General features: G+C 48.6%; 1 protein-coding gene across 1 annotated transcript in view; it reads right to left on the bottom strand.

The window, feature by feature from the left end:
- Window positions 1-24433, bottom strand: part of DISP3 (dispatched RND transporter family member 3) — a 37720-nt gene extending 13287 nt beyond the window's left edge. The window contains exons 1-9 of the mRNA XM_040084803.1: window positions 24375-24433; window positions 7171-8107; window positions 5791-6010; window positions 4194-4330; window positions 3634-3768; window positions 3244-3404; window positions 2780-2919; window positions 1943-2088; window positions 307-468 (exon numbers count right to left, since the gene is read on the bottom strand). Coding sequence (XP_039940737.1) covers window positions 307-468; window positions 1943-2088; window positions 2780-2919; window positions 3244-3404; window positions 3634-3768; window positions 4194-4330; window positions 5791-6010; window positions 7171-8098 — 2029 coding nt within the window. The 5' untranslated portion in view covers window positions 8099-8107; window positions 24375-24433. The remainder of the gene's footprint in view (window positions 1-306; window positions 469-1942; window positions 2089-2779; window positions 2920-3243; window positions 3405-3633; window positions 3769-4193; window positions 4331-5790; window positions 6011-7170; window positions 8108-24374) is intronic.
- Between the last annotated feature and the right edge of the window lie 344 nt (window positions 24434-24777).

The following is a 24777-nucleotide window of genomic DNA, read 5'->3' as shown; positions in this document are numbered from 1 at the left end:
AGCAGGCATGTGGTATAAAGATGGTATTTTCAGCTGGAAAAAGAACAGCACACTGGCAGCTGGGCTTTCTTGTAATAAGCCCCATGCCTGGAAAAAACTCCATCAGGATTTGCACTAGATCTGAGTAAGAAAGGGGTGGAAAAATCCCTTAGGGACTCGACTGTTCTGGGAGCACTCTTCCACTGTATTAGAAGCCATTTAACATTTCTATTTTCCCACCTCTTGTCACTAATAATCAAGGTTTGAAATGCTTGAAATGTCAAACCCTCTAAAACCCACAGAGATGCAACTCGCCTCCTTCCTTACCCACAATCACCCATCTGCTCTTCACTGCAGACCACAGCACCCAGTGTTCCAGCAGCTCCTGCAGGTGAGTTATCAAGTGACCCCGGCTGCTCTTCTCTGCAGAGAGCTGCAGATTTTCTGGCATCACAGACACCAAAGGGACATCCCCCATTTCCAGGGAGACTAGAATAGAGAGAAATCAAAAGCAGTCTCAGTGTCATGAGCGTCTCTCAGAACTCTCTGCTTTCCTTTATCAAATCTTCTGTAGGGTGCTGTAAAGCTGAAGAGATGGAGTAAGACCCTGGCAGAGGCAGTGACTCCAGGATGTTTTAAGAAGCATCTTTGTCAAGTCACTGCCATGCAACAGCTACACGTGTAAATCCATAGCTCAGTCCAAATCCATGCTTCAGGCTATTCCTTGCTCTACCAAAACCCACAAACATTGTCCATAAGGTCACAGGGACACTGCATGCTTCTTGGGCCAAACAGAATGTGTCCCTGTCCCCTGTCCCTGTCTGCAGATGTTCTAAATATGTCTTACTGCTAATTACTCACAGCTGTCCACTTCCTGACTGCAGCCTGGCTCCTCCCTGATTCTCTGATCCCCAGATCAGGGATGCCAAGGGATCTGGCCCTTCTCTGTGTGTGAGAAGTGGGCACTTGCTGCAGTGGGATGAAGCATGCCTGGCACACTGTACAGCCAACCTACAAACCACGCTTGGTCAGAGACTGGAACAAGCTGCTTTGCTTCTTCACAGTTCCCTGGTGCCCAGGAGCCTGTGAGGAAAACATTCTGCTGTTTGAAGGGAAGAGAGGGATTATTTCCATTCATCACCACTGCATGTGGCTCTGGCATACTAAGGAGAACTCTTGCAGCACAGAGCCAGAGCATCTCTGTCTGCCTGTCAAAGGCATCTCAGAGCCTACACTGCAGCAAGGGCTCTGCACATGCCATGAAATTAATTAAGTTATCTCCAGTTCCAGTCTGCTTCTAGGCCTGAAAGATGCTCACTGCCCTGACCACGGGTGTTGGGGGATTTAGAAGCAAGAGATTCCAGCAAGTTTTAAAAGCCAAGTACAAGGGAGCATGACCCTGTAAGCACCTTTGTCCTGGCATCAGGGCTGGAAGGATTATCTCTTAACAGCAACAGATAGGGAATCTCTGGGCCTTTTTTTTTAGATTGCTTATGTGATATCAGGCAAGTCACTGCCCTCCTCATACCATGATGAAGGAGCTGCTCTAGGGGGCTGGTGCTGGAGAGCAGCAGTGTTTTTTCTCCTGCTTCCCAAATGCAGTGCTCCAAATGGCAGGGAAGAAGGGAAAACTTTACTCCATGGTGAGCTGTCCTGGTGTGATGGATTAGATGTTTCATGGCTACATCCATGTCACAATCAGCGATTCCAGACAGAAAGCAGACCACAGTGGACCCAAGAGAATTAGCAAAGTAGTTAAGAAAGCATGCACTGACACCCACTGAAGATATCAAAGCAAACTTACAAAGAATACTGAGTTCTGACTCCTACAATCTCCCATGATGGCACCATCTCCAGCTTAAAATTCAGGGAACTGAGGCAAGGATCAGTGTCAGGGGCAGGGAGAGCTGCAGGTGAAGAGGGCAGTGTGATCCCCTAAAGACACCCCACAGCAGACACATACCAGGCTCCTCCTCCACACTGAGGAGCGGGATGTCATCGTCAAGGTAGGGAAGGGTCTCTTGGCCTGCTCTGGAGGTTGTGTCTGAGGCAATGAAGAGATCTTCAGCCAGGTGCAAGGCACTCTTTTTGGTGCACTTCTGGCTGCAGCTGGATTGAAACAGGAAAGGAGACAAAGGCAAGAGTTTTCAGCCACATACGCTATGAAGAGTTACCAGTGGGCTCCTTCAGTGGCAAGGAGTGCAGCAACAACCTGCTCCAGTTACTTGGAAAGACAACAGGCACTGCCAGGAGCAAATTCCATTGCTAAGTGCTGAGAGGGCAAGGGCTGGGCTGGATACACACAGCAGGGCTGAGCTGTGGACACTGGGTGCTGAGTGATGGCAGTTTCAGCAGTTCATCTCCCTGCTAATGAATAAAAGCAGGCCAGGTCATCTGCAGTGCTAAAGAGCAGGGGAACGGGAAATGTGCTGACTTTCAAACACAAATCTCCACATCCTGCTTGTGCTTACAGGCAGGAGCAGTGGTGATCTGTCTGCCTTGCAGGGCTTGTGTCTCCAGGACTGAAGGTTTAGCTGGGCATTAAGTGCTCCAAGGAAACAAATGGTCCAATACTCCATGAGATTCAACCAAGAGGATTGACCGAGAGAGAATGAGACTGGGATCTGACCCTTTCATTTCCCTCCAGTCTGGAATGGCAAAACTTAAATTTCCCTTCTATCCGAGCCAAAGCCAAACAGCCTGAGGGGAATGAGGATAAACTGAGATCATAGGGAAGGAATTTTCAAACCTCCTAGATTCCAAATTCCACAACTTCCCACCCACAGGCTCCAGGGCTCACCTGGCTTGGCAGGAGCTCTCTAATGGGGACACATAAAGGGTCCATATTCCAAGAGCAGCTGGCATGGTGAAGAGCACAGCTACCCAGCAGCAGGACACAATCAGCGACATGAAGAGTCCAAAGTCATGCACAGCTGGGATCTACATGAAGAGAGAGAACACGGGGTTGGGATCAACTGGGGCAGGATTGCTGGAGAGACAGCAGGCAAAGAAGAGACATCTGGAGGAACCTGCCATGATAATCAGCAAATTATCAGTAGGTAAAGCACTGAGACAGAGCCTGTTTTATCACAGAAGTATTTCCTTGGATAACCCACTGCCTTGCAGGGCTGTAAGAGACAGCCCTGTAAGAAGCAGGTCTGGCAGCCTACTGCTGAAGGAGAGGACAGATGTTGTGGGCAGGTTCCTGATGTACCAGGCCCTTTGGCAGAAATGGAAACCCCAAATGCCAAAGGTGCAGGGTACCTGAGAGAAGATGTTGGCAGCATATGCTGCAGCTGTGGTCAGGGAGGTGAAGAAGGTGGCCTTCCCCGCTGTCTGGATGGTGTGGATCATGCGCAGCCGCAGGTCCTTGAGGTGAGTGGCTTGGCGGTAGGTGTTGACAAAAACAAAGACATCATCAACGCCTGGAAAAAGACAGCAGAGATGTTGATACTCTGCTCACAGAAGTGGTATCTGCTAAAAATCTGATTTTCCCCTTGATGTTTGACCTGCAAATATTAAACTTACAGGTAATGGAAAAGGGCCTGAAAATTCAATCTGCATTTGCCACCATCACCTTCTTCTCTCCTGCAGACAGAAGGCAGGGCAAGGCAGCATAGGTAAAGCACAGGCTTTGAGTAAAGATAAGCTTACCAATCCCCACGATGACAAAGGCAGCCACACCATTGAGTATACCCAGATACTGGATCCCAAATACGACATGGTACAGGAACAGAGCCACCAGGCAGCTTAGCCCAATGCTGGCAATGCCAAAGAATGACAGAAACACTATAGCAGAAAAGAAACATGGAAAAAAAATAGTATCTCTGGCCACCCCTAGGAGAACAGACACCCCCCACCTGCCCTGCTGGGATACTGGCTCACTAGAGTGTGTTGGTGACAGGTAAGAGTTCAGGGCTGCAGAAGTACTGCTTGCACGCTCTTTACCATGAGGCTCATGCAAAAAATTACATCAGATTTATTCCAGTGTTAGCAAGATGGGAATTGGCATCTTATTCCTGATCTCCTGTGAGCCTTTCCCTCACCCTGCCCATAAATCTCTGCTCTGGAGAATCAGACTGGCTTGCCCTTCTGCATGCTGCTGTGCCACACTGGCGCCAGGGCATCAGAGCCTCTCCCTGGGCTAGCACAGACACACAGACACGGAACATTTGGGTTGGTGGTAGAACAGGGCAGCTGTGACTCCAGCCTACCTGAGCAGGAAGTGAGGAGGTAGACCAGGACAGCTATGCAGCTACTGCTGATGAAGGCCAGCAACATGTCATTGTTGAAAGTCCTCCTCACTTCATAGTCAAACAGATCTGTCCCTCCATACAGCACCTGGACTTTGCTAGGGTGGGAAGATATGAAAGAAGAGGAAGAGTTGAGCACAAAAGGAGCAGGCTCTGGTGGTTTAAAGCACAGTATCTCCTCCAGAGCCAAAGGAGGTCACTGCTCTAATAACCTGGCAGTTCTCTGAGAAAACAGAGTGGCAAGAACAGGTTGAACAAAGTTGCTGCTGGAGGTGAAATTCACACAGGGAAGGAGAAAAATAAAGAGCAGGCCTAATATTTTTAAAATTCCTCCACTGCATGGGGGGTCTTATGTACTAATAGACAGCTCCTGGAGCCTTCAAAGCCAGATCCATCTGGAATCCTAATCATTGCTTATTATATTAGCACAGTGGATGCAGGCAGAGTGAGACCTTAATCAGAAACCATATGATTTACCAGCTTCTGCCTCTGGAAGCAGGCTCAGAGCAGAAGTAATCCAACATAATTTAACCAGGACTACAATAATGCTGCGCCATAGGAGGCTATTAGGGATCTGAGCTTTGGAACTGAGCCTTGGCCTCAATTCCCTTTCGGCTCGTCAGAATCACATCCTGCTTTCCCAGCCCATTGCTGAGAATGCTCCATGGCTGCCTGCATTCTAAGCTGATTTTGAAGGTCAGCATCCTCTCGCTATGGGAAGTACTGAGACTCAGGGCAGTAGAAAGCTGGAGTCTAAGAAGGTACAGAGACTGGGATGCATAGCTTTCTGTCAGCTGCCTGAGTACTGAGATGCTCTTTTAGCCCTTTTAGCTCTATTTTATCATCTCTCTCTCTCACAAGCACTGAGCAAAGCTCTGTTCAGCCAAGTAATACAGGCCTGGTGGTGAAAAAACCCTGCACTTCCTGAAACTTATCCTGCCCTGGAACTCCCCTCCCCACCTCTCTGTATAAAAAGCAAAATCAGAATTGGATCTACGGGTTAAGCAGCCTTGAGTAAAGACCATTCATCCTCTGCATCAGACCAGTGGTGGCCAAATTCAGAGCAGGAAGGCAGTTCTGCTTGAGCCAGGAACTGGATTTGTAAGATGGAAGCAAAAAGATCCAATGGCAGGCAAGGACTCGGTGGAAAAGTAGGCAGTATTCAAACTTTGTCCCCTTTTCATCATCTCTATTGGTGTCTCTGGCATATTGCTGCAGTAGAAAGTGGCAGTAAAGGGGAGCATGTGAGTAGTTTTCTGCCATATGCTTCCCACCATTATTCACAACTCCATGCCTTAAGCCCAGCTTCAATGGAGATGCTCTTTCTCCTTCATCTGGAATATTATGCCATGGCCACTGCTCAAGTCTGACCAGCAGTCCAAGCGAGCATGTCAAGCCTTCCCAGTGAAGCCAAATGGAACATGGCCTTGGAGTGGAACAGGCACTTCTGCCCTGCTGTGGACCTTTAGGCAGAGCTTTTGCCCTGAAAGATCTATTCCATCCTCTGCCTTCCCTGCTCTTGTGCACTCTCACCTGCCCTGCCTGCACACACCCTCACCTCGTGGACTGCTTGGCCAGCATGGCCACATAGGTGATGACAAAGTTCTGGAACTTGTGGCGCTGCTCCTCCCAGCGATCCTCCACCGAGTAGTAGTTGGGCAGCGGTGCCCCGAAGAGGATCTCGCTCCGCAGCAGGGAGCTCTTCTTGTTCTCAGCAGACAAGCCCTCATCCACATACCAGTAGAATTCAGGGTGGGTCATGGCCAGCTCCAGGGACCCTGTGGGAGAAAGCAGTGCCACTTTTGTTCAGTCCTGATTAACTGTCTTGGAAAGGCACAGGCCCTAGTCTGCCACAGGGAAACTGGGATCATCCTGTCCTTCGTCAGAGCAATGCTCTGACTGCTGCTGCCTTCCAGAGAGCAAGGAGGGCCAGGGAAAACTGGATTGCAAAGACTCACATCCTACTTCTGTTCTGTGACTGCTTGTGTTGCTGCCCACATGCACTTCCCCATCATGGTCACATCTTCCACCTGACTGACCTGAACCACAGCACCCCCAGCCAACAACACCCCGATCAATGCCCCCACTGCTGGATGCTCTCCCTCCTCTTACACAATATTTTCTCCATTACACTTGGTAACACAAGAACTAAACAATGCCCATGAACAGCAGGCCTGGCTCTGCTGTGACCTGGTACCTCTGCCATCTGATGGTGTGAGGGATGCAGAGATGGAGGCACTCAGCTAGTTCTTACTGAGAGACACTGCCTACCAATTCCCAAAATCCAGTTCCCTAGAGTTCGTACTAGAAAGGCCAGAAACTATGCTCTTTCCTGTTTTGGTAGCAGAACTGTCACTGGAGCAGATGGACTTATTTCTTTGCTTGCTCCCTGCATGGGTCCTGACGGTTACCCTCTGCAGTCTGGTTTGGGAGACAGATGGAGAGCTCATCCCACCCCCAGACTCCTCATGAGTCACCTCTTTGTCACATCCCAGAGCCTCTACTCTACCAGAGGTGCACAGTACAGGGTACGGAGGAGGAGGCAGGGCCTTTCCAGTTGGTAACTCACAAGCTGCTGGAGCGGCCCACAGACCTCTTTAATCTGTTCTGTAGCGCAGGGAAGCTCATCCCTATTGTCTTTTCAAGCCCTGGCATTGCTCTAGTTAACCACAGTCATCTACAGCGGACAAGGGGCAGTAGAAGACATCTGTACCATGCAGGACACCCCCTCACTTGTCCCTCAGGGGTCTGTGACTGGAGCTGCAGGGTTGAAAAGGGGCCCTGGTGCAGAAAAGACAATTCCTCAAGGCACAGCCCAGCAGCATCATCCTCTCCATACAAGGCAGTCACACGTCTTAGCTGCACACCACTGACTACCTGAACCTGATCAGAGGCATCCTTTGAGCATGCCAGCCCTTGCCCATGGCCCTCAGCTCACCTTGGATGTCAGCAAGATCTTGTCCCATGCCATCATAGTAAATCTTCCCTCCTCTCTCAGTGGGGAAGAAGTAGGTCATGAGGGAGCTGGGAGGGGAGCAGTAGGAGTAAGAACCCAGGGGCAGGTCCTTCAAGACCTCATGGGGCTTCCAGCAGAATTCCCGGAAGCGAGGGTGGTCCATGATCTTGCGCTCCACCTCATGGATGGTGACCAGGCGCTCAGTGGTGAAGATGTTGTTCTCAGAGTCGCCCCGCGCCAGAAAAATGAGCTCAATGCGCCAGTGAGCGTGTGCCTGCGTGTTGGCACTGATGTAAGTGCTGGAGTAGTCCCAGCGCGGGGCTCCTCTCCCGATTCGGGAAGTCTGGTTCCCTGCGCTCAGCTGGGCCTGGGGCTGCAGGGAGCCCGTCCTCGCCTCCGCGGGGCTGCGCTTCACCCGCGCGCTGACCCCAAGATGGGAAGCGTTGAGGTGAAGCTGCTGGAGCTGCTCGAAGATAAGCCTCTGCAGGGTTTCTGAGGTGAAGTCGGCCAGGTCCCGGCGGTTCCTCCCCCATGACCCAAACTGGGATTTGAGGGCCAAGGCAAGGGCGTCGAAGCGCTGCGAGGACTCGTGGTTGCGGATCTCAAAGGCGTTGTAGGAGATGTCAATATCCAGGGCAGGGTAGTGGAGGAACATGACAACAGCAAGCACAGCAGGGATGGCACAGCCCAGGAAAAGTATGAAGCCAGCACAGTACGGGTTGGTAAACACCCAGCCAACAATATTCCAGAAGCCAGAAACAGGCAGTGTGACACACAGGGGCCTGACTCTGCACGGGCTTTTCCCACACAACAGGGCACCCTCTCGCCTCTTTCGGGAGCTGAAAGCAACCTCTTCATCTTCCTCCTCTAGCCAAGCGTCCTGTAACAATGGGTCATCCTCTGTGTCCATGTCCAGCACCTGCACACAGACAGAGAAGAGCAGTCAGAAAGGCCCAGCAGCGGTGTCACAGGCGCAGCTGTGAATCCACAGACTCGCAGCAGAGCCAGGATGGAGGCACGCTCCTGTTCCCTCAGGAGGAAAGCATCACTCCTTCCAAAGCCCAGATTGCTGCAGCCACTGAAACAACAGCCCTGTCATGAAGTATCCCACACTCTGCCTGGCAGAGGAACCAGAGAGGGAGAAGTTCAAGTGACAGTCCCAGAGCCCAGTGCTGTGGCAGAGGAAGGCTCTGCATGGCTCCAGGAGCACCAGGCATGGAGGCTGCAGGGATTCACAGTATGTTGTTCACACTGCAGCAGCAGGAACATTTGATTAGCTAACCTGGTTCTCACACCCAGGAGTGGTTCAAGCTACCAGATACAAAACACAAGGGAGCATTATCCTCCTCTCTTTAGAACTGACAATGATTTCCCCCAGCTCTTTATAGCAGTATTCATCTTTCCCACAAAGTGTGCATGTGTGTGCAGACAGAGCCAGAAGCACACACACCCACACCTGCAGAGCCACACTTGCACACATCAACCCCTCTGAGAGCCCTCCGTGACCCTGCTCTAGTTCCTGATCAGATATCCACTGACAGCACGGGAAGGAAAAGGGCTGAACAACCTGCCTTCCTTCCACTCCTGCAGCATATTGTTAGTGGAGTGCATTTTTTCCACTCCTACAGAACAGCCAGGAAGAAAAAGCAGTTACTGCTTTCATGGAATGAAGGAAGAAACCATCCCTGATCAGCCCAGACTTGGCCAGGAAAGCAAGGGATAATGCCCGTGAGGTGCTCTCCTTAGCAGGGGTTTCTCAGGTTCCCAGACTTACCCTCAGTGTCTCAGTGGCCTTCCAAGCCAGGGATCCACAGGTGGTGGTCCCTCAGAGCAAAGCCCTGACCCTGTAAGTGTCACACCCTTTTCTGGCTCCAGGCAGCAAAGCCAGCAGCCCCTGTCACTGAATGAATGAACCAACAGGTTTGGTTTGTTACCTGACCTTGGGAGTTGAAAGAAACTTACACACAGGTCAGAAAAAAATTATGAGCTTTCATCCTCACCAGTGTATCTATTTTAACAGGCCTTATATCAGCAGAAAGATAAATTGCCCATACCTCTTAACTCTGTATCCTCAGAAAGCCTGGGAGCTGCATGAACTTGGACTGAGAGGAAAAGCAATGGGACGAAACTGCTCCCTGACAGTGGAGCACTGGCTCACAGCAGCAAGGATCACGGCAACCTCTCTGGCTCTGTCCAAAGCCTGCTGGCATGCCAGCCCCCCAAACATAGCACCCAGGTCACCCCAAACTGCTCACCTTCGCCAGGCACCCTCAGCACACCCTTGGCTGCCGTGTGACCCCCACCCTTCACTCTGCTGACAGGGACTGTTGCCCTTCAGCCCCCAAGGGACAGCCAAGCTGCAACTCCAGCTCACATCAGTGTAGACTGATGCTGCAGGAACTCAGGAACTCATCCCACTTGGGCAGGTTGGTGTGTACCTGCAGTTACCGCCCCTCCAGCCCTGACTTTTCTCCCCCTGGCCTGGGCTCTCCTTCAACAGAATGGATTTACTGTGAGATCTGAACATGTGTATGTATTCTCTCTTTAGAAAGAGAGGCAAAGAGCCATAATAATTTCTCATTTTATTGAGTTACTGAGGAAAAGGAGGGAAAAGACTCTTAGAGAGACAGAAGAGCCTGCATGTGACAAGAAAGGGGAATGAGGGAGAGAGACATAATAATAAGGCAGCAGAAAAGGGATCACACCATCTTTTTTCTTAACCAAGAGCTAAAGCCTCAACTCAAGGATGGGGTCAGATCTCAGGCATCTCCTTCTGACTTTTCCATCAATTGTCATGAGCACTGCAAACCCCAGTTTGTAACACATGGGCACCTATCACGTCTGGTGAATAACATGTATTACACTCTAGCTGCAGACTGGCACAAATTCTGGCACTGGTGTGAACTTCAGCACGGAAATTTCTGGAGCAGCCCCTATATGCCTGCATCCACAGCTCTGAACCCCCTTCAGGAGAGCTGATTCTGCTCCAAAGCTCCAGACATGGCACTCTTTGACTGCCTTGGGACTCATCTGACTTTGCCACCTTCCCCAGATCCTGCCTGGGTCAGGATGGAAGCTTATCCAACCTGAAACATGGCAAATGGAATTGGCGAGGGAGATAAACCCTCAAATCATCCAGAAGGGGATTGAAATGCATTTTTTCTGCTTGAATTTTACTTGGGGGCTGGCCTGTTTTCCCTCCATCACTTCTCATACTATCCAGAGACTCCCAGCACTGAATCATGGCCCAATTACTTTTTCAGCTCCAGGATATACACAGAGAACTTAATCCTACAGCCTTCATTAAAGCTCTGCCTCACTTCTGTGCAAGCTTAGCCTGCACCAGGTTGAAAGAGGCAGAGGACTGGAGCACTACTTGAAGCCCTGGGTCTGTTTCTTTAGAGAAGAGGCATGATTCAGCTGGTTTGGGAAGGCATTTAGATTTCTTGGGCTTCCCTCTGCTATTTCCAAAGCAAACAGGCTTCCTGCAGGCGGGATGCAGCTCAAGCCCCAACAGCCCCACAGGGATTGTCACTCACTTGCACCTCAGCCAGGAAAAACACCCATGCAACTCCCACAAGACAGTTCTTTTTCAGCGACATCTAGGATAGAAGAAAGTCACTGGCAAGTTGGAGAGAAGCAGTGACAGATGAGGAAGCTAATTACACCCGACCTTACTAATTAATGCTGACTTTCACATTAAAAAATCCTCACTAGTGTTCCATTTCAATTACCCAGTTGTTCCTTCCCACAGGAAAAAGGAAGCCTTGTGCAACAGCAAGCTAGAAAGTAAAAAGGAAAGAAAGCTCAAGACTAAAAGGGAGGGAAAGACAATTTCTGTAATTTAGGGGATTCTCATTGACAAAATAATCTAACTTCACACTGGTTTCTCCCATGGGCAGAGCTTTCAGAGCAGAGCTAGCTGTTCTGTATTCCTATTTGTATTCCTGAAATCTCCTGGAGTTTCTACCTATGGCAGCTTTAGGCCCCTTTGATAGCTACATGAAGTTCCTATAAGAGGGAGAGAAATAGCCTTTGTGCTTCCAAATCATCCTAAGAGCACCCAGGCCCTGTCAAAAGCCACAGAGCTGCACACAGCTCTGGCCATGCAGAACAACTGGAGGGCATCATTAGTGTACCACACCAAAGCAGAGCTCCACAGGAACACCAGGACACAGCACCACAGTCTTGCTCTACACTTGAATCACTGAGACTAATCCAGAAGTCTCATTTTAAAACCCAACCAACAAGGGCTTTCTCAGGTCCTCGTTCTCCCTTATCAACACAGCTATCACCGAGTGCATGGACTCCTTTTCCCAGTGTAGACTACCTTTCATCAATTGTTAAACAAAACAATAGGGAGAATTAAATATAACTTTTGTAAGTTTTGCACTCCTGGCAAAATAAAGCAGGCCATGGACACCTGACCCTGAATCTCCTCCTCCTTCTCAAAACATTGACTTAATTCAGCCACGGCCCAGAACCTGTGCCTGAGGATACAGCACAGACAGAACCTGTTTCAGTGGGATACGAGCCCAGAGATGCACATGCTGCTCAAAGGCACTGGTTTGATCTGCTGGCTCAGCTGGCTCCACCATTATTAGTTAAGCAGGTTCACTTTCCCAGTTGCAACCACAACACAACAACAAGGCTTTAATCTATTTTCTTTCTGTGTGCTTTGCACTCCCCTTTCCACTTGCTTTAAATCCTTTAGTAGGATGCAGAAAAACACTGCCAGACCCCAGGCACTTTGCAGATCAGAATGATATCAGAATGCTCCAGCAGCACAGAACTGTTGGAATTACAGTGTCATTATACAAATATGTGTTTGCTGGGAAAAAAGGTCAACAAAATTATTTGAAATATATATATATTAAAGCTCTACAGTCTATAATTCCACTTGCCCACAAAAAGCAAGACAATAGGCAGGGCTGCACATAGGAAAGACAATTATCTGATCTCAAGCTTTGTGAAATCAAGCACGGGCACATGCACCCTTATCTCTTACTGAGGTGTTCCCTTCCACTGCTGACTGTTCCACACCTCTTCCACCTTACAGGAACTTTTACACCCTGGCTGAGATAAGAGCAGCTGGAAACAGAAGGATCAATGACCTTAAGTGATTAAGTTCAATGATCTTCTCCAACCTAAATGATTCTACCATGTCTGGACCAGCTTTCAGACTGGACAAAGGCTGCTTAGGGCACTCTCAGCCTATGTTGAGGAAGATCTCCTGCGTGCATCTGCCTGCTATTCCAGGCTCTGACAAACACTGATTAGATCTACTCATAATTGCATGCCAAAAACAGTATGGAAAGATTAGCTGCAAAGTCAAGCATTCACCAGTCAGGAAATTCAGGGCCAACACGGCATCCTTAATTTGCCCCTCTTTTGTAAATGCTCTGCAGTGTAGTTTTGCTTCCAAGCTCAGTGTCCAAGGCAAGGACTCCAGCTTCCACCAGTGCATGTGATGGATGATGCTCCCCAAACCCAGCAGTTATTCACTACCCTGTTCTCTCCTCATCATGCAGTGTGTGGTCTCATGCCTCATTTCCTGCATGCCGCTCATGCCTGGCTCACAGGCAGAATTATTAATTTCCTCGTGAGCTTTTTAACGCTGCCTGTCACGACAGAGTCTGAGGACTGAACAAACAGGGTTGAACTGAATCTTCTCCCAGCATCTCGGAGAAGGAGGGGGTGGTACAGTCTGCATCTGACAGATGCTGGAGCTCGGGAGATGAAGGAAGAAGCAGACATTTATTTTGGGTGCCTTGTTTAACCCACAAGATACCAAAGCTTTTTGAGGGCAAAAATGGGGGCTGTGCACAACAAACCACAAACTCTGCTGTGTTTGGCAAGTATAATTTGAGCTGTATCATCACACACAACCATGGCTGTGCCACGTAACCTTTATGCTGGTGGGGGATATCTAACCTCCACAATGAGAGCCAAATTCACACCATATACACTACTAAAAAGAACCCAATAAATTGCCTTAAACACATGCTTTAAAGTACTGGAACTTTCCAAAGGCAAGATTTGCTGACATCAAACCTTGCATGTTTAGTGCCCTGACATCCTGGTATTGCTGCAGAGGTATACCTGCATGAGCACTTTGTTAACATGCTTGTCACTGCCAAAGAAAGTTAATTTCCTGATAAAATAATTTGCTTCTGGTTATTGTAACTAATGATTGTAGGTGTCAGAAGCAGCGTCTTGGTTATAATCTCACAAAACACGCCTCGCAGCCTTGTGCCATGTTTACTACTCAAGCTCCTTGCTTGTGCTGATGATAAGCTCTGCTGTCACTCAGGCATGTGGCACTTCCAGGTTTCTGCAAACAGGTACCAAGCAACCTGAGGCTCTGATATGCTTCAGACATGACTTACCTAACCACTACAAAAATGACAGATTTTGTCTGAACCCCAGCCAGTTGCTGCTGTTAAGTAAAGGGCATGACTTCTGGCTCAGCTGGGTGCCTTTGGGTGCCTTGACAGATTTCAAAAGCACCCTGGATCCCACCTGGCAGGGCCCAAAGGAACATGCTTGTCAAAGGTAGGTGGATGCCCACACTCCTGTGACCAGAGCAAAGCCTTTATGGATCATTAAATATAGATGGCTGCCACAAACCAGGGCCTTGCACTACCATCCCACCAAGTATCACTCCAGGAAGGAATGTCAGAGCAGAGAAGGGAATCACCAATTCCCAAGCCAAGGGAATGAACTACCAACCTCAAAGCTTGTGTGCTGCTGTTTTACAGATACACTCCAGCTTTACACATCACTGTCATTCCAAAAAGGAGAGCCAGATCCTGCTGGCAGTGCCTACCACTCATTTACCATTCTACCCTGTGCTCAGCCTCCCCACTTTTACATTAACCACAGGGACTGATACCACTCTGTGCTCAGCTGCAGGATTCCTGTGCAGACTCTGACCCCTCTCCTCACACCCACCCCTTGCAGTGGGAGGAAGGACACAGACAAGGTCTGGCTGTGCAGCCTCATCCATGTGCAGTTCTCCAGCAATACCCTGCTGGCGTGCACACTACTTCTGGGACTGACCAAAACACCCTCTCCTAAAGGCTCCTCTCCATGTTCTTCACCTAAGCTGCTAGTGCATCACTGAGAAGAAGGAGAAGGAAAACTTCTTCCTCACCCTCCATCTGAGCTCTTTCTCTCAGCAGCTCAAGCAGCTGAGAAGGCTTTGCTGGTTGTGGTTCTGTGGGCAGCAATGAGAGGTAAGTCAGGAATTCCAGCCTGTGCTGCCAGACCTTATTGCCAACCACAGCACAGGCAGCTGTTTCAGTTCCAGCTCTTGCCACTCCACCTTAGAAAGTACAATGAGTTTAAAAGAAAATGTTACAAGTGCTCCACCTGAAGAGTGTACTTAGCCAGCTCTGCTGATTGTGGTCTGACCTCCCAGAAAGAGGAGGAACAGGCACAAAGTCCCATCTGCTGGTGTCATGTCATGCAGGTCACAGGGTCTCACTCCAGGTGCCACCCATTTAGATCTAAAGGTCTTACTTTTCACTGCTACAATTTACTGACATCAGAAAATGCCAGATTTGGAAGGGGAAGGCTGTAAAGCTGCAATCTGTGATGAGGACACAGCTCCCATGGTATTTCAGTCACATTCACTTTTTCAGCAGGACTTTCCACACACCAGCATCAGAGGACTGGGAGATCTGTGGCACCCTCCCAAACGAGGGAGCAGCAGGAATACTGAAACACTCGTGCACCATTCCAGCTCCATACACTTGTGCTGAGCTCATCTGTGGCACTGACACAGCCTCCTGTTTCTCAGAATGTGAGGGTGAGTTCTGGGGGAAATTCATCCTGACAGTCACTACAACTGAGTGAGAATAACTGCAGCAAACCATGCTTTATAGCGACCCATAGAAAACTTACTCCTGGATCAGGAGGGGCTCACAAAGCAGCTTACAGCTGGCTGGCTTTCGGCAGCCTGAAAAGTGGCATCTGAGCAGGTTGTCATTCTTACCTTCCACACTTCTCTCTCCCTCCCAAACAGATGCAGCTACCTGCTTTCTTCTCATGAAAACCTAGTGCTTGTGGAATTAGATTAATTAGCACTGCTATTTCACCTTCCAAGAATCAGTGAGAAATCTGGAAGCAGATGTGCAATATCCAGAAGCTGAAGAGTCTCTAGTGCCCCACAGCTCACTGCTCCGGAGCAGGACCTGGCCAAGCACAAGGTTTTTCAGAAAAGAATGAAAACTTCTTGAGGGGAAGATGTGGAGACACGACAAGCTGCCTCAGTGCCTGAGCAGCAGGTCAGCAGATCCCCTGCCAGTACAACGAGTTAAAGCTTACTGCCAGCTGCACCAGCCATGCAGAAACTCACATTAAATATAACTACAGCTCGATGAGCACAGACCATTAGCAGAGGAGGGGGCAGGATCTCAGAATAAGCAAACAGGTTTTAATGACACATTCATCTCAGAGAAAGTCCAGGATGCTTCCAAATACAAACAAGAGACACCATGAGCTGGTTCCTGTTAGTTACTGTGCAAGGGAGGGAAATGCTGCTTGCAACAGCTCCCAGAAGCTGGCAGTGAAGCCACGTCTCTAGGATACAGATTTAGGCCACCAGAGCTGAGCTGAGACTGCAGGAATGTCCCTCCTCTCTGCTCTCTTCTCCTCCCTTCCAGCACAGACCTGGATGTCTGTGATCTGAAGCAGTTCAGAAAGAGGCAAACATCAGCATTGTCCTTATTCCCCTTCTACCACCAGAGGTGCAGAGATTCACAGCCACAGGAGCTGCTCGTGAGGGGCAACCAGCCAACCCAAAGGGTCAAGAACTGCCACCTGAAGGACCAAAGCATTTCAGCCAATTGTTCCTGGTTTCTTACTGCATCCCACACTCTCAGACAGATGTTCACAGGTTGAGATGCTACTTGTGCTATCTCTAAGGACCAAGTCCTGCAGTTGAAACACAAAAATGAAAGAAATATTTGTGCCTCTACTGTTAGCTTTTCCAGCTTTCCTGAGGCAAAGCACATCATCTGCTCTGAACTGTTCTCATATTTTGGAGTTCGAGACTTCCATCCTTTCACAATGTGCCTTGTTCAAAGACTCCTGGGATTCCCCTTCACAAGGAAACACAGGCTATTTTCGCAAAGACATTTGTAAATTGATTTTCAAAGGGACTCACTCCACAGCCCTGTGGAGTGGATGTAGAACTGTGTCTGGCCCTCTGGAAACCAGGCTGTTGGCTGAGAAAAGTCACTGCAGGCGCTTCCCAAATCAGCCAAAGAAATGGAAATGCAAACAGTGTCAGGATCCACAACATAACCAAATAAATGAGCACGTAGGCAGGTTGGAGTACATGCAGGAATGAATTTAGCTGCATACATACCAAGATTTGGATCCAGAAGGAATTATCTCCCCTGTAACACATCAGAAATTCAAGAGACTGCAAGAGGTCTGTAAAGGAAATGTCATCAAAATCTTATTTGTCTGCTGCTTACAGTAGGGCTCTCTGTTATTGGAATCTAAACAAGGCCAGATGCCTTCCTGTGCCACTTACACACAAACCCATGCTATGAACTCTGCAATTAATGTGAGGAAACTTGCACCAAGGAATTGGTTCCAGACAGAAGATTTACAGGAATGAAGCTTTGCTGCTTTGGTGTAAGTGCTGCCACAGGGGATGAAACATTTGCCTGCTGATATATCTTGTTTCCAGTTTTTGTAGATGGGTGCTCTATAGCTCCCTACAACACTGCAGCTTTTCTGCCACGCTCTGTGCACAAGCACATTGACACCAGAGACAAGCATGAAATGGACCAAAGACCACCACAGAGCACAGCTCAGCTGCCCACTTGCTGCCCATCTCTGAGCCCTGTGTGAAGGGACAGAGCTGAGATGCAAGGGTTAAGCTGGGGAGAAAGAGAAGGGATGGCCTTGGATGTAAAAATCAGTTTGGATGGGCAAAGAAATGGCTTGCAGCATATACATCAGATTGTGAGACGCTCCACTGAGAAACACATCCAGAGACTGCACACTCTGGACATCCAGTCCAGTCTGGATGGCAAGTCCAAGGCACTGACAGGTGCTCTGTGGGTCCTGAAGGAGCCCAGCCTGCAATGCCCAGAGGTTGGAAATTCCAACTGTTGGCAGAAAGCACTGGAAGAAGCAGCTTTCAGCATGGTCCAAGAACTAGTCTGAGCTTTCAGACAAAATAAATTTAGCTTTAAAAACAAGCTGATGTCTATATTGTCCAGATGCCCAGTTTTAACTGGAGCCCATCGTGTTACTGAGTCACTTCATGCTCTTGTGGGCCTGTCCACCTCCCCATTTCAACTCAGCTGTAAAAATTGGCTTGGAGATTAAACCTGGTGCCTGAGTTCTAGCTGGAGAGCAAGTGGGAGGGTGTGCAAGGGGGGAGGTAGAGGGAAAGCAGTGGCAGTGGAAATATGAAGAGAGAGGATTTGGCCAGGTTTGATTTATAAGCAGGACTCAGTGTTGCTTTGAGCATTTCTCAAACATGTTTAAAATGCCCCGCTGGGCTCTAATTCAAGTCTGAGTCTGCAGCCCCATCTTCTCCAATAATTCATTTCCCTTGTGTAAAGGAGGAACAAAGAGAGAATCTGTTGGATTCAGGGAATCAAGTGTGATGCATGTGCAGCAGTACCCCAAGCAGTAGAAGGATTAGGTGTTGTTTTGTGGGGATTTTTTTTCCCAAGTTTTCTCCAAAGATTTTAATACAGCTCAAAAGCAGTTCATTCTCAGCTCCTGGGTGTAACACAGAGCCAAGAAACAAGTCAACATCCCCCTAGGAGCAGAGTACTTTGTGCATCATATACCAGAGACTGCATAAACCCTTTGCAAACACTTATAAATTCCTTATTCCTCTAGGGAAACAGATAGAATTATATGCAAGCTCATAAATGAATTAAGCAAGGTTCCACATCTCTGATGGAATCAATCTATTACTTTTGCTGACTTTCACAGAATCTGAATACAGACCTAATATCATTCAGCTTTAGTTGCCCAATGAGGAGCAGCAGTGGTCGCTACAACTCCATTTATCAGTGACACAGAGACCCTGTGACTTGCTAGCCAATGCCAGCCCAGTGAGCTCAGAGTAAAACCAGAGATCTCCAGAAGACTCCTCTTTGTTCAAGTCAAAGAGATTTTTGCTATGCAAAAGTAAGACTGGAAGAAAGTCTGCGGCAGCATCACAGGATGCCCTCAAGCCCAAATAAGCTTATTCATGTAGTTAGCTCAGCAGGGAAATCCCAGGTAACATTCCCAGTAGCAAACCCAAAGTGACCTCACTGACATGACTGCAAGTGAGATGCAGCTGCAGAACCAGGCCCCAAAAGCAACAGCATTCACACCTTCAAGCCCAGGCAGAAAAATGATGCTCCCCACTAAATGTCCCCCTACAAAGCAGCAGAGAGTCAAGGCCAGCAGCAGTTCAAGAATCAGATGACTGCCAGTGTGTCTTTCAACCCCTTTAAACACATTGGCCTCTCCCCTTTCCCCACTATTTATGAAGCATGATCTGCCTTCTATTCAGGAGAAGCTGTTCTGAATTACCAGAGCTTGGCAAAGATCAGGGAATAACTGTGCCAGCTTTCAAGCCTGCTGCCTTTAAGGCAGATGGCAGGGAAAGTATCCCAGCCTTGTCCCCCAAACCACTTCTCCCAGCAAGCAGAGGGAACTCAAAAACAGGAAAAAAGGGTGAAAGCCCTACTTTGAGTGCAGGAGACAGCCTCTGTCTGGGGTGCCCTGCTCTGTCATAGGTCTGCTTGTCTCCCCAAAGGAGAGCAAAGCCTGTGGCACTGCCAGAATCTGCAGGCTCAGAACAAAGGCACAGGGTTACGCTGGAATTTTTGTACATTGAGTTACAACAAGGAGGAGATGTCCTGCCCCTCCTAGTCGATGATGCTGCCAACCATGAAAAAAATCAGCACTGCTAGTGGCTGTGCTGAACTGAACTTTTATGGGAAAGTAAATCCCTCTGGAACAGCTGGAAGGACAGAATTCCCAGGTGCTACGGACCCATACCTGAAAACAAGAGCTGCAGGTGCAGAGCATCCTCTGCTTCCCACCAGCTCTGCCATTCCCACATCAGCTCTTCCAGGGGCAGCTGCAGTCCCTGGGGGTTCAGTTCCCCCGGGAAGGAGGATCACACTCAGCTACTGGCAGAGCAGGCACGAGTGGGCTCCTGAGCTGTGAAAGGCTGAGTGTCCAGTCGTGGTGGGACCCCTACCACAGGCAATTGCCTTGTTCTTGCAGAAGGAGGGCACCATTCCTGGCTCTAAGCAATCCAAATTAAACCTCTGAAGCTTGTTTTGCCAACCTTTTTGTGTCTGTATTTTCTTCCGTTAATGGTGTGGCACTGCAGTTATTAATCTTTTCTGGTTTTCAGTACCACAAAAGCGTGACTCAATAGCCGCGCTCAGACCTCAGGAAGCTCCCCTTAGGTGCTGCAGAGGGCGGTTAATGACAGTAAAACAGGCAAGAGAGTCATAAATAACATTCGGCTGGGTGCTAATGCAGACACTTGTAGCTCACGCCTGAAGCACACTGCTATCAATGAGACAATTTACAAACTCACACATAGTTAAGCTTTGCTGAAAGTATCCTGGACGGGGGTCAATGGAAAGTCTTTTGCTGACTTCACCTAGAGCTGGATTAAGCACTTAACTCTTACACTGTCTCCTCCATACTCCTGAATTATTCATTACGGGCCAGACACTGCAATCCACACTCACACTGCTCTTAATCTGTCCTTTAAATTGACTTGCATTAGTCTGAGTCACAGGCACCACAGCCTTTCTCTTTAGCAGTCTCACCGAATGCAGCAGAGCTGTTCACGAAATGAGGGGTTGGTCTGAAAGAGGAGAGGAGAGGAGGCAGGACCCAGCCCTCAGCAAAGGCATCGCTGAGCGAAACCTGAGGGAAAATTCACCCTGCTACAGCTACAACAAGATGAATAAACTCAGGTAAATCCGTGTGACATCAATCATTTTTGAAAGAGACAGCCTGTTCTGCGGTATCACGGGGGAGGGGGGCAGACTAAGTGAGTTGTAGAAACTAATATTTCATTGCTGGAGTTCATCACGAGGTGTGACAATAATTCCCGGGCCCCTGGCCACACGCTGACGGAGCCGAAGGTCTGTCGAGGCCCGCTTATCTCTGAAGAGAGAAACGGCGAGGGCTGTGGAAAGGAAGGCAAAGGACACCTTCTGCTTTTTTGACTGGCACAAAAGTGAGACGTTCATTTTGAGGAACTAAGGATTTTTTTAGGAAAGTTAAGATAATAAGTTGCTGAATTAGCTGAAGTAGATAGGTAATCTTTGTTCGCAGTTAACAGAAGCCGGATCTTAGATAAGCTACCCCGGATCTTGTAACTCATTTCTTGTCAGGTTTATGTTTATGTAGTTGTCCTTGTAATGAAAAACAAAATGTGGTAAATAGGACATAAGATAGCTGCAGATTTCCTGCTTAAAGGACCCATTGAACACAGGAAACTGTAAGTTCTACCAAGGAATCATTTGTCATGAATGCATTGAAAAGGTAGAAAGGTCAGGACGAGGAAGACTCATCTTACTTCCTCATTTTGAGTGACCCCTCCCCAAAATAGACCCCCGACTCATTTTAAGAAACAAAGTACGCATGCTTAATAGCCTTTTTGTCAATCAGCATATGAAGCGAGGAATGGGAGGTGACAGGGGTATGAATATGCATTTGTATTTTGGATATTCAACACTTTTGTAAATAAAAGACTTTGTAATAATTACCTGTGAATTTCGCAGTGCGAATTAGGGAAATATCCCGCGTGCTGCCCGGCCGTAATAAACATACACTTTCTAACTTTAAACTGTTAGAGAGTTTTTGTCCGTCACAGTTGGGTATCGATACTAGATCAATACCCATATTTCTTTAATAAGTCAAAAGCAGTAAAAAGTGCACAGGACTGTTGTTGCCGAAGAGGTAAGCACTGACACTGAGTAGAAACTCTTATACGGAGCTCGCAGTAACCAAGCCCTCAGGCCACACTGCTCGCTCTGATCCTGAAATCCCCTCCAGCTGTTCAAACCGCAGATAAACTCGCATCACAGGAGAGCCGATTACCTGTACCTTTCACCACTAAACCCGAATCTGTAAATCTGATACCTCCAAACAAGGAAGGGATTAAAAAAATAAGCCAATCAGGTAAGTAAAAGGAGAAATATTTTGTGCTACACTGAGAAATATAAGGGGATTTGATTTTTTAGAATGAACTAATCTGTGCAGGTCTCGTTTTTTAGTGCTTGATAAGATTAGAGGATTGAACTAAATACTTTGGCGCTGAAGAGAGTCCTGCCAGGATGTTGGCATCATCCAGAGACCCTGGGACTCACAGAAAGACCCATTCAAACTTCAGAAATAAAAATCACAGCTTATCCAGATCTTCTGTATGCACCAGCGTATCTAAAACTTCTATCCCGCTCCAGTTTCACTCAAGCTTATTTATTAAGTACTCATACCCAACAGGCAAGTCTTCATATGAGCAACACTTAGCTCAGAGCACTGGCATCACAAGAGGATTGCAGACGTGCTGTGGCTTTTTTAGATGCAAAATGTTAACACCCTGTGCATGCCCTCTCCCCGTGCCAAACCGAAATGCACCCATCCTATCCCTCTCATGGGATTTGATTACACACACACACACATCACAGCCACCCCATAAAATCCTGCAAAATACAGCTTGTTAAAAACACTTCATTTGCAGCTCAGCAATGACAGATACAGAAAGGGTCAGAGTTCCCCTGTAACTTAACTGCTTCTTCTGTTGGTGTGACAAAGGCATTTGCAATGTTTAATTCATTAATGCTGAAAAACTACAAGATCTTGGGAGGCACAGCCAAGGACATGCTAGGTATTGGGACAATTTTTACCACCTAGCAAACACATTTCCCCCAAACATCTGAAAACTAACAGCAGTTTCATCAGTGTGAAATCCCTCATTTATGTGCGCCCAAATTACACAGAGCCAGTGAGATATTGCCACCTTGATTCCCTGTTCCATGGTAAGGAGAATATGCACAATAAGGGTGTTTGTAAATATAGCTAAAAACACTGCACTATAGCCAGTCAGGGAAACCTGGACAGAGTATCAGTGACTTCAGCTTGTGTTTGACGTTGTGGTTTGGGGTTTTTCCCTACCCCTGAGGATGAGTTTACCCTGTACATTGCAGAAACTGAATCGCAGTCATCACCACCATGGGCAGTTGGAGATGGCATGATGCTGATGCTTCTTCCCAAATGCCAGTCCAGTTCTCACACATGACACTGTTACACACTGCTCTGGCCCGTGGGTCCCTTCGCTTTCCCCTTGCGCCTCTAGGTGAAAGGGACAAAAACGCTGATGGGTAATCTCCCCTTGAATCATTTTCCTATTAGACAAGCATTCTCTCTCTGTAGAGGAGTATCCTTCCCATGGGAATACTGCAGGTATTCACAGGGGCAGCAGGAAGAAAGGAAGAATGCATCTTTTATCATATTAAGCATTTCCGTTCCATCTTTGTTCCATTTTTACTAGCTCAGTTCTGGTTTATTCCAGGCTTAAGGAATCAAGCTATAAGGCTCCAAGGGGTAAAGAGACTAGCTTGATGAATCTAACCTCTAAAGATGCATCCAGGGTGATAAAAGAAGTGTAGCTATTGAAACATCTCCTTTCAATACAGTTGCTGTGTTGCTAGGTTTCCATCTAGATACACAGTCTAAAAGAGCAATTAAAGGAAGCTGATGCTGTAGATTCTATCTTTATCAACACTTTATAAGGTTACTTGTGAGAAAGAGGGAAAAATATTGTCCCCAAGCAAAGTTGTTCTGATGAGAACAGATAGCTAGTTTCAAAAGCTTACACAAATTTTCATGGGGAAATTGTTTTTAAAAGCCTGAGTTTCTAGGGCAGCAGATTTTATGTGGATCAGGATGTGGCTTTGTGAGCAAAAAGTCTGTGTGTTTATTTGTCATTTGAATTGCTCTTCCAAAGCACAAGTCCTCACCTCACTTCACTACCCTGTCTTGGGCATGCATCAGCCTTGTTTTAAAGGAACTTATTTGTGTATTACATTAAACACTAGCAGACTGCACAGCTGTCAAAACACTATTCTAATAATTGCATAAGTGAAGGTGCTGTTAAACAGCATGCTGCCGTGCCGGTGCACAGAACAAAGGTGCAAGCAGCAGAGGATGCAGCAGCAAGGCAGCTGCAAGGTCCCACACATGCCTGAGGGACTGGCCACTTCCAGCTTACTCTGTCCAGCTTGGAGATTTCGTTACACTCAGCTCCCAGTCTCTCAAGTGCTCTTAAATGTTTGGGCAGTAGCAACCAGCCCTGCTCCTTTGGCTGGGTCATCGCATCACCAAGGAAAAAAACAGAAGAGATCCTTTCCTCCAGGACAGTGGCTGTTTCACTGGCACATCTTCAGAGACCACCTGAGTGGCAAAAGCCATAAGGACCAAGCTGAGTTGGGACTGTTGCTAAGCAATGAAATGCCCTTATTAAGCAGTGCGGTGTTTTTAGGCAGGAAAAGTCCATTTCTACACAAGCTGGTATAAAAGAGGAAGGTTACCTTGCGTGTACTAGTTACATGATGCTCTTTAAGTCTTTTGGATACACAGCAGATGAGGATCCTGCCTGGCTGGACCTGCTAACACCAGAGTACAGCCAGTATCTCACTGACTCTGCTCCTCCTCAGAGAGGCCGGCCAAGCCTCCGTGCAGCCAGGGACACAAAGCTCCTCAGTTCTGGCACCCAACTTTTCCCCCAGGAGAACAGCTCTGCTGCAGGCGCAGCTCCATCAGCTCATTATAGAGGCAGCCTCCCGGGAAACGATCTCCCTGTGCATATTCATGAACTATCCAGAGCTCTCTTTCCAGGGAGAGTTGGCTAAACACACAGCTGAGGGATTTAGCTGCTGGATTCCCAAGGGGAAAGAAAAAAGGGAAAAAGAAAAGGGAAGGGGAAAAGAAAAAGAAAAAGAAAAAAGGCACGATTGCAAGCGGTGTTGTCTCTAAGCATTGCGGAACTCGGGAGCCCCACCGACACCCCGGGCCACCCTCACCCCGGGCAGAACCGAGCGCCGAGGGCCGGCGGCGGAGATGGCACAACGACAGACAGCTGTGCTGAGAGCCCCGGGGCCGCGGAGCGCATCACTCACCTCCGCCCCGGCGGGCGGCAGCAGCAGCGGGCTCGCAGCGATGCCGGGCAGCTCCGGCTCCCGTGGTACCGGTGCTCGCTGCAGCGTCGTGCGGCGGTGCCGGTGCCGGTCCCGCAGCCCTGAGCCTGTCCCGCAGCCCTGTGCCGGTCCCGCCGCCGCTTTTTGACGCCGCTCCGCCGAGCGCCGCGGCCGCTGCGGGCGGAAGGGCGGGCGGGTGACCGGCAGCGCCCGGCGCTGCGCCGCGGAGCGCAGCGGAGCCGAGTGGCGCGGTGCGGAGCTCCGGGGCTGCCGCCGCCCCGCCGGGCTGCGGGCGGCGCTGTGGCCGCGCTGTAAACCGCGTACATAAACCGTGCACATAAACCGTGTACATAAACCGTGCACACAAACCGTGCCCCGTGCGCAG

Source organism: Hirundo rustica, chromosome 22 (assembly GCF_015227805.2).
Source record: "Hirundo rustica isolate bHirRus1 chromosome 22, bHirRus1.pri.v3, whole genome shotgun sequence".
In the NCBI taxonomy this organism is placed as follows: domain Eukaryota; kingdom Metazoa; phylum Chordata; class Aves; order Passeriformes; family Hirundinidae; genus Hirundo; species Hirundo rustica.
The sequence above is the reverse complement of the archived record's forward strand: the minus strand, read 5'-3'. Positions and strand labels throughout refer to the sequence as shown.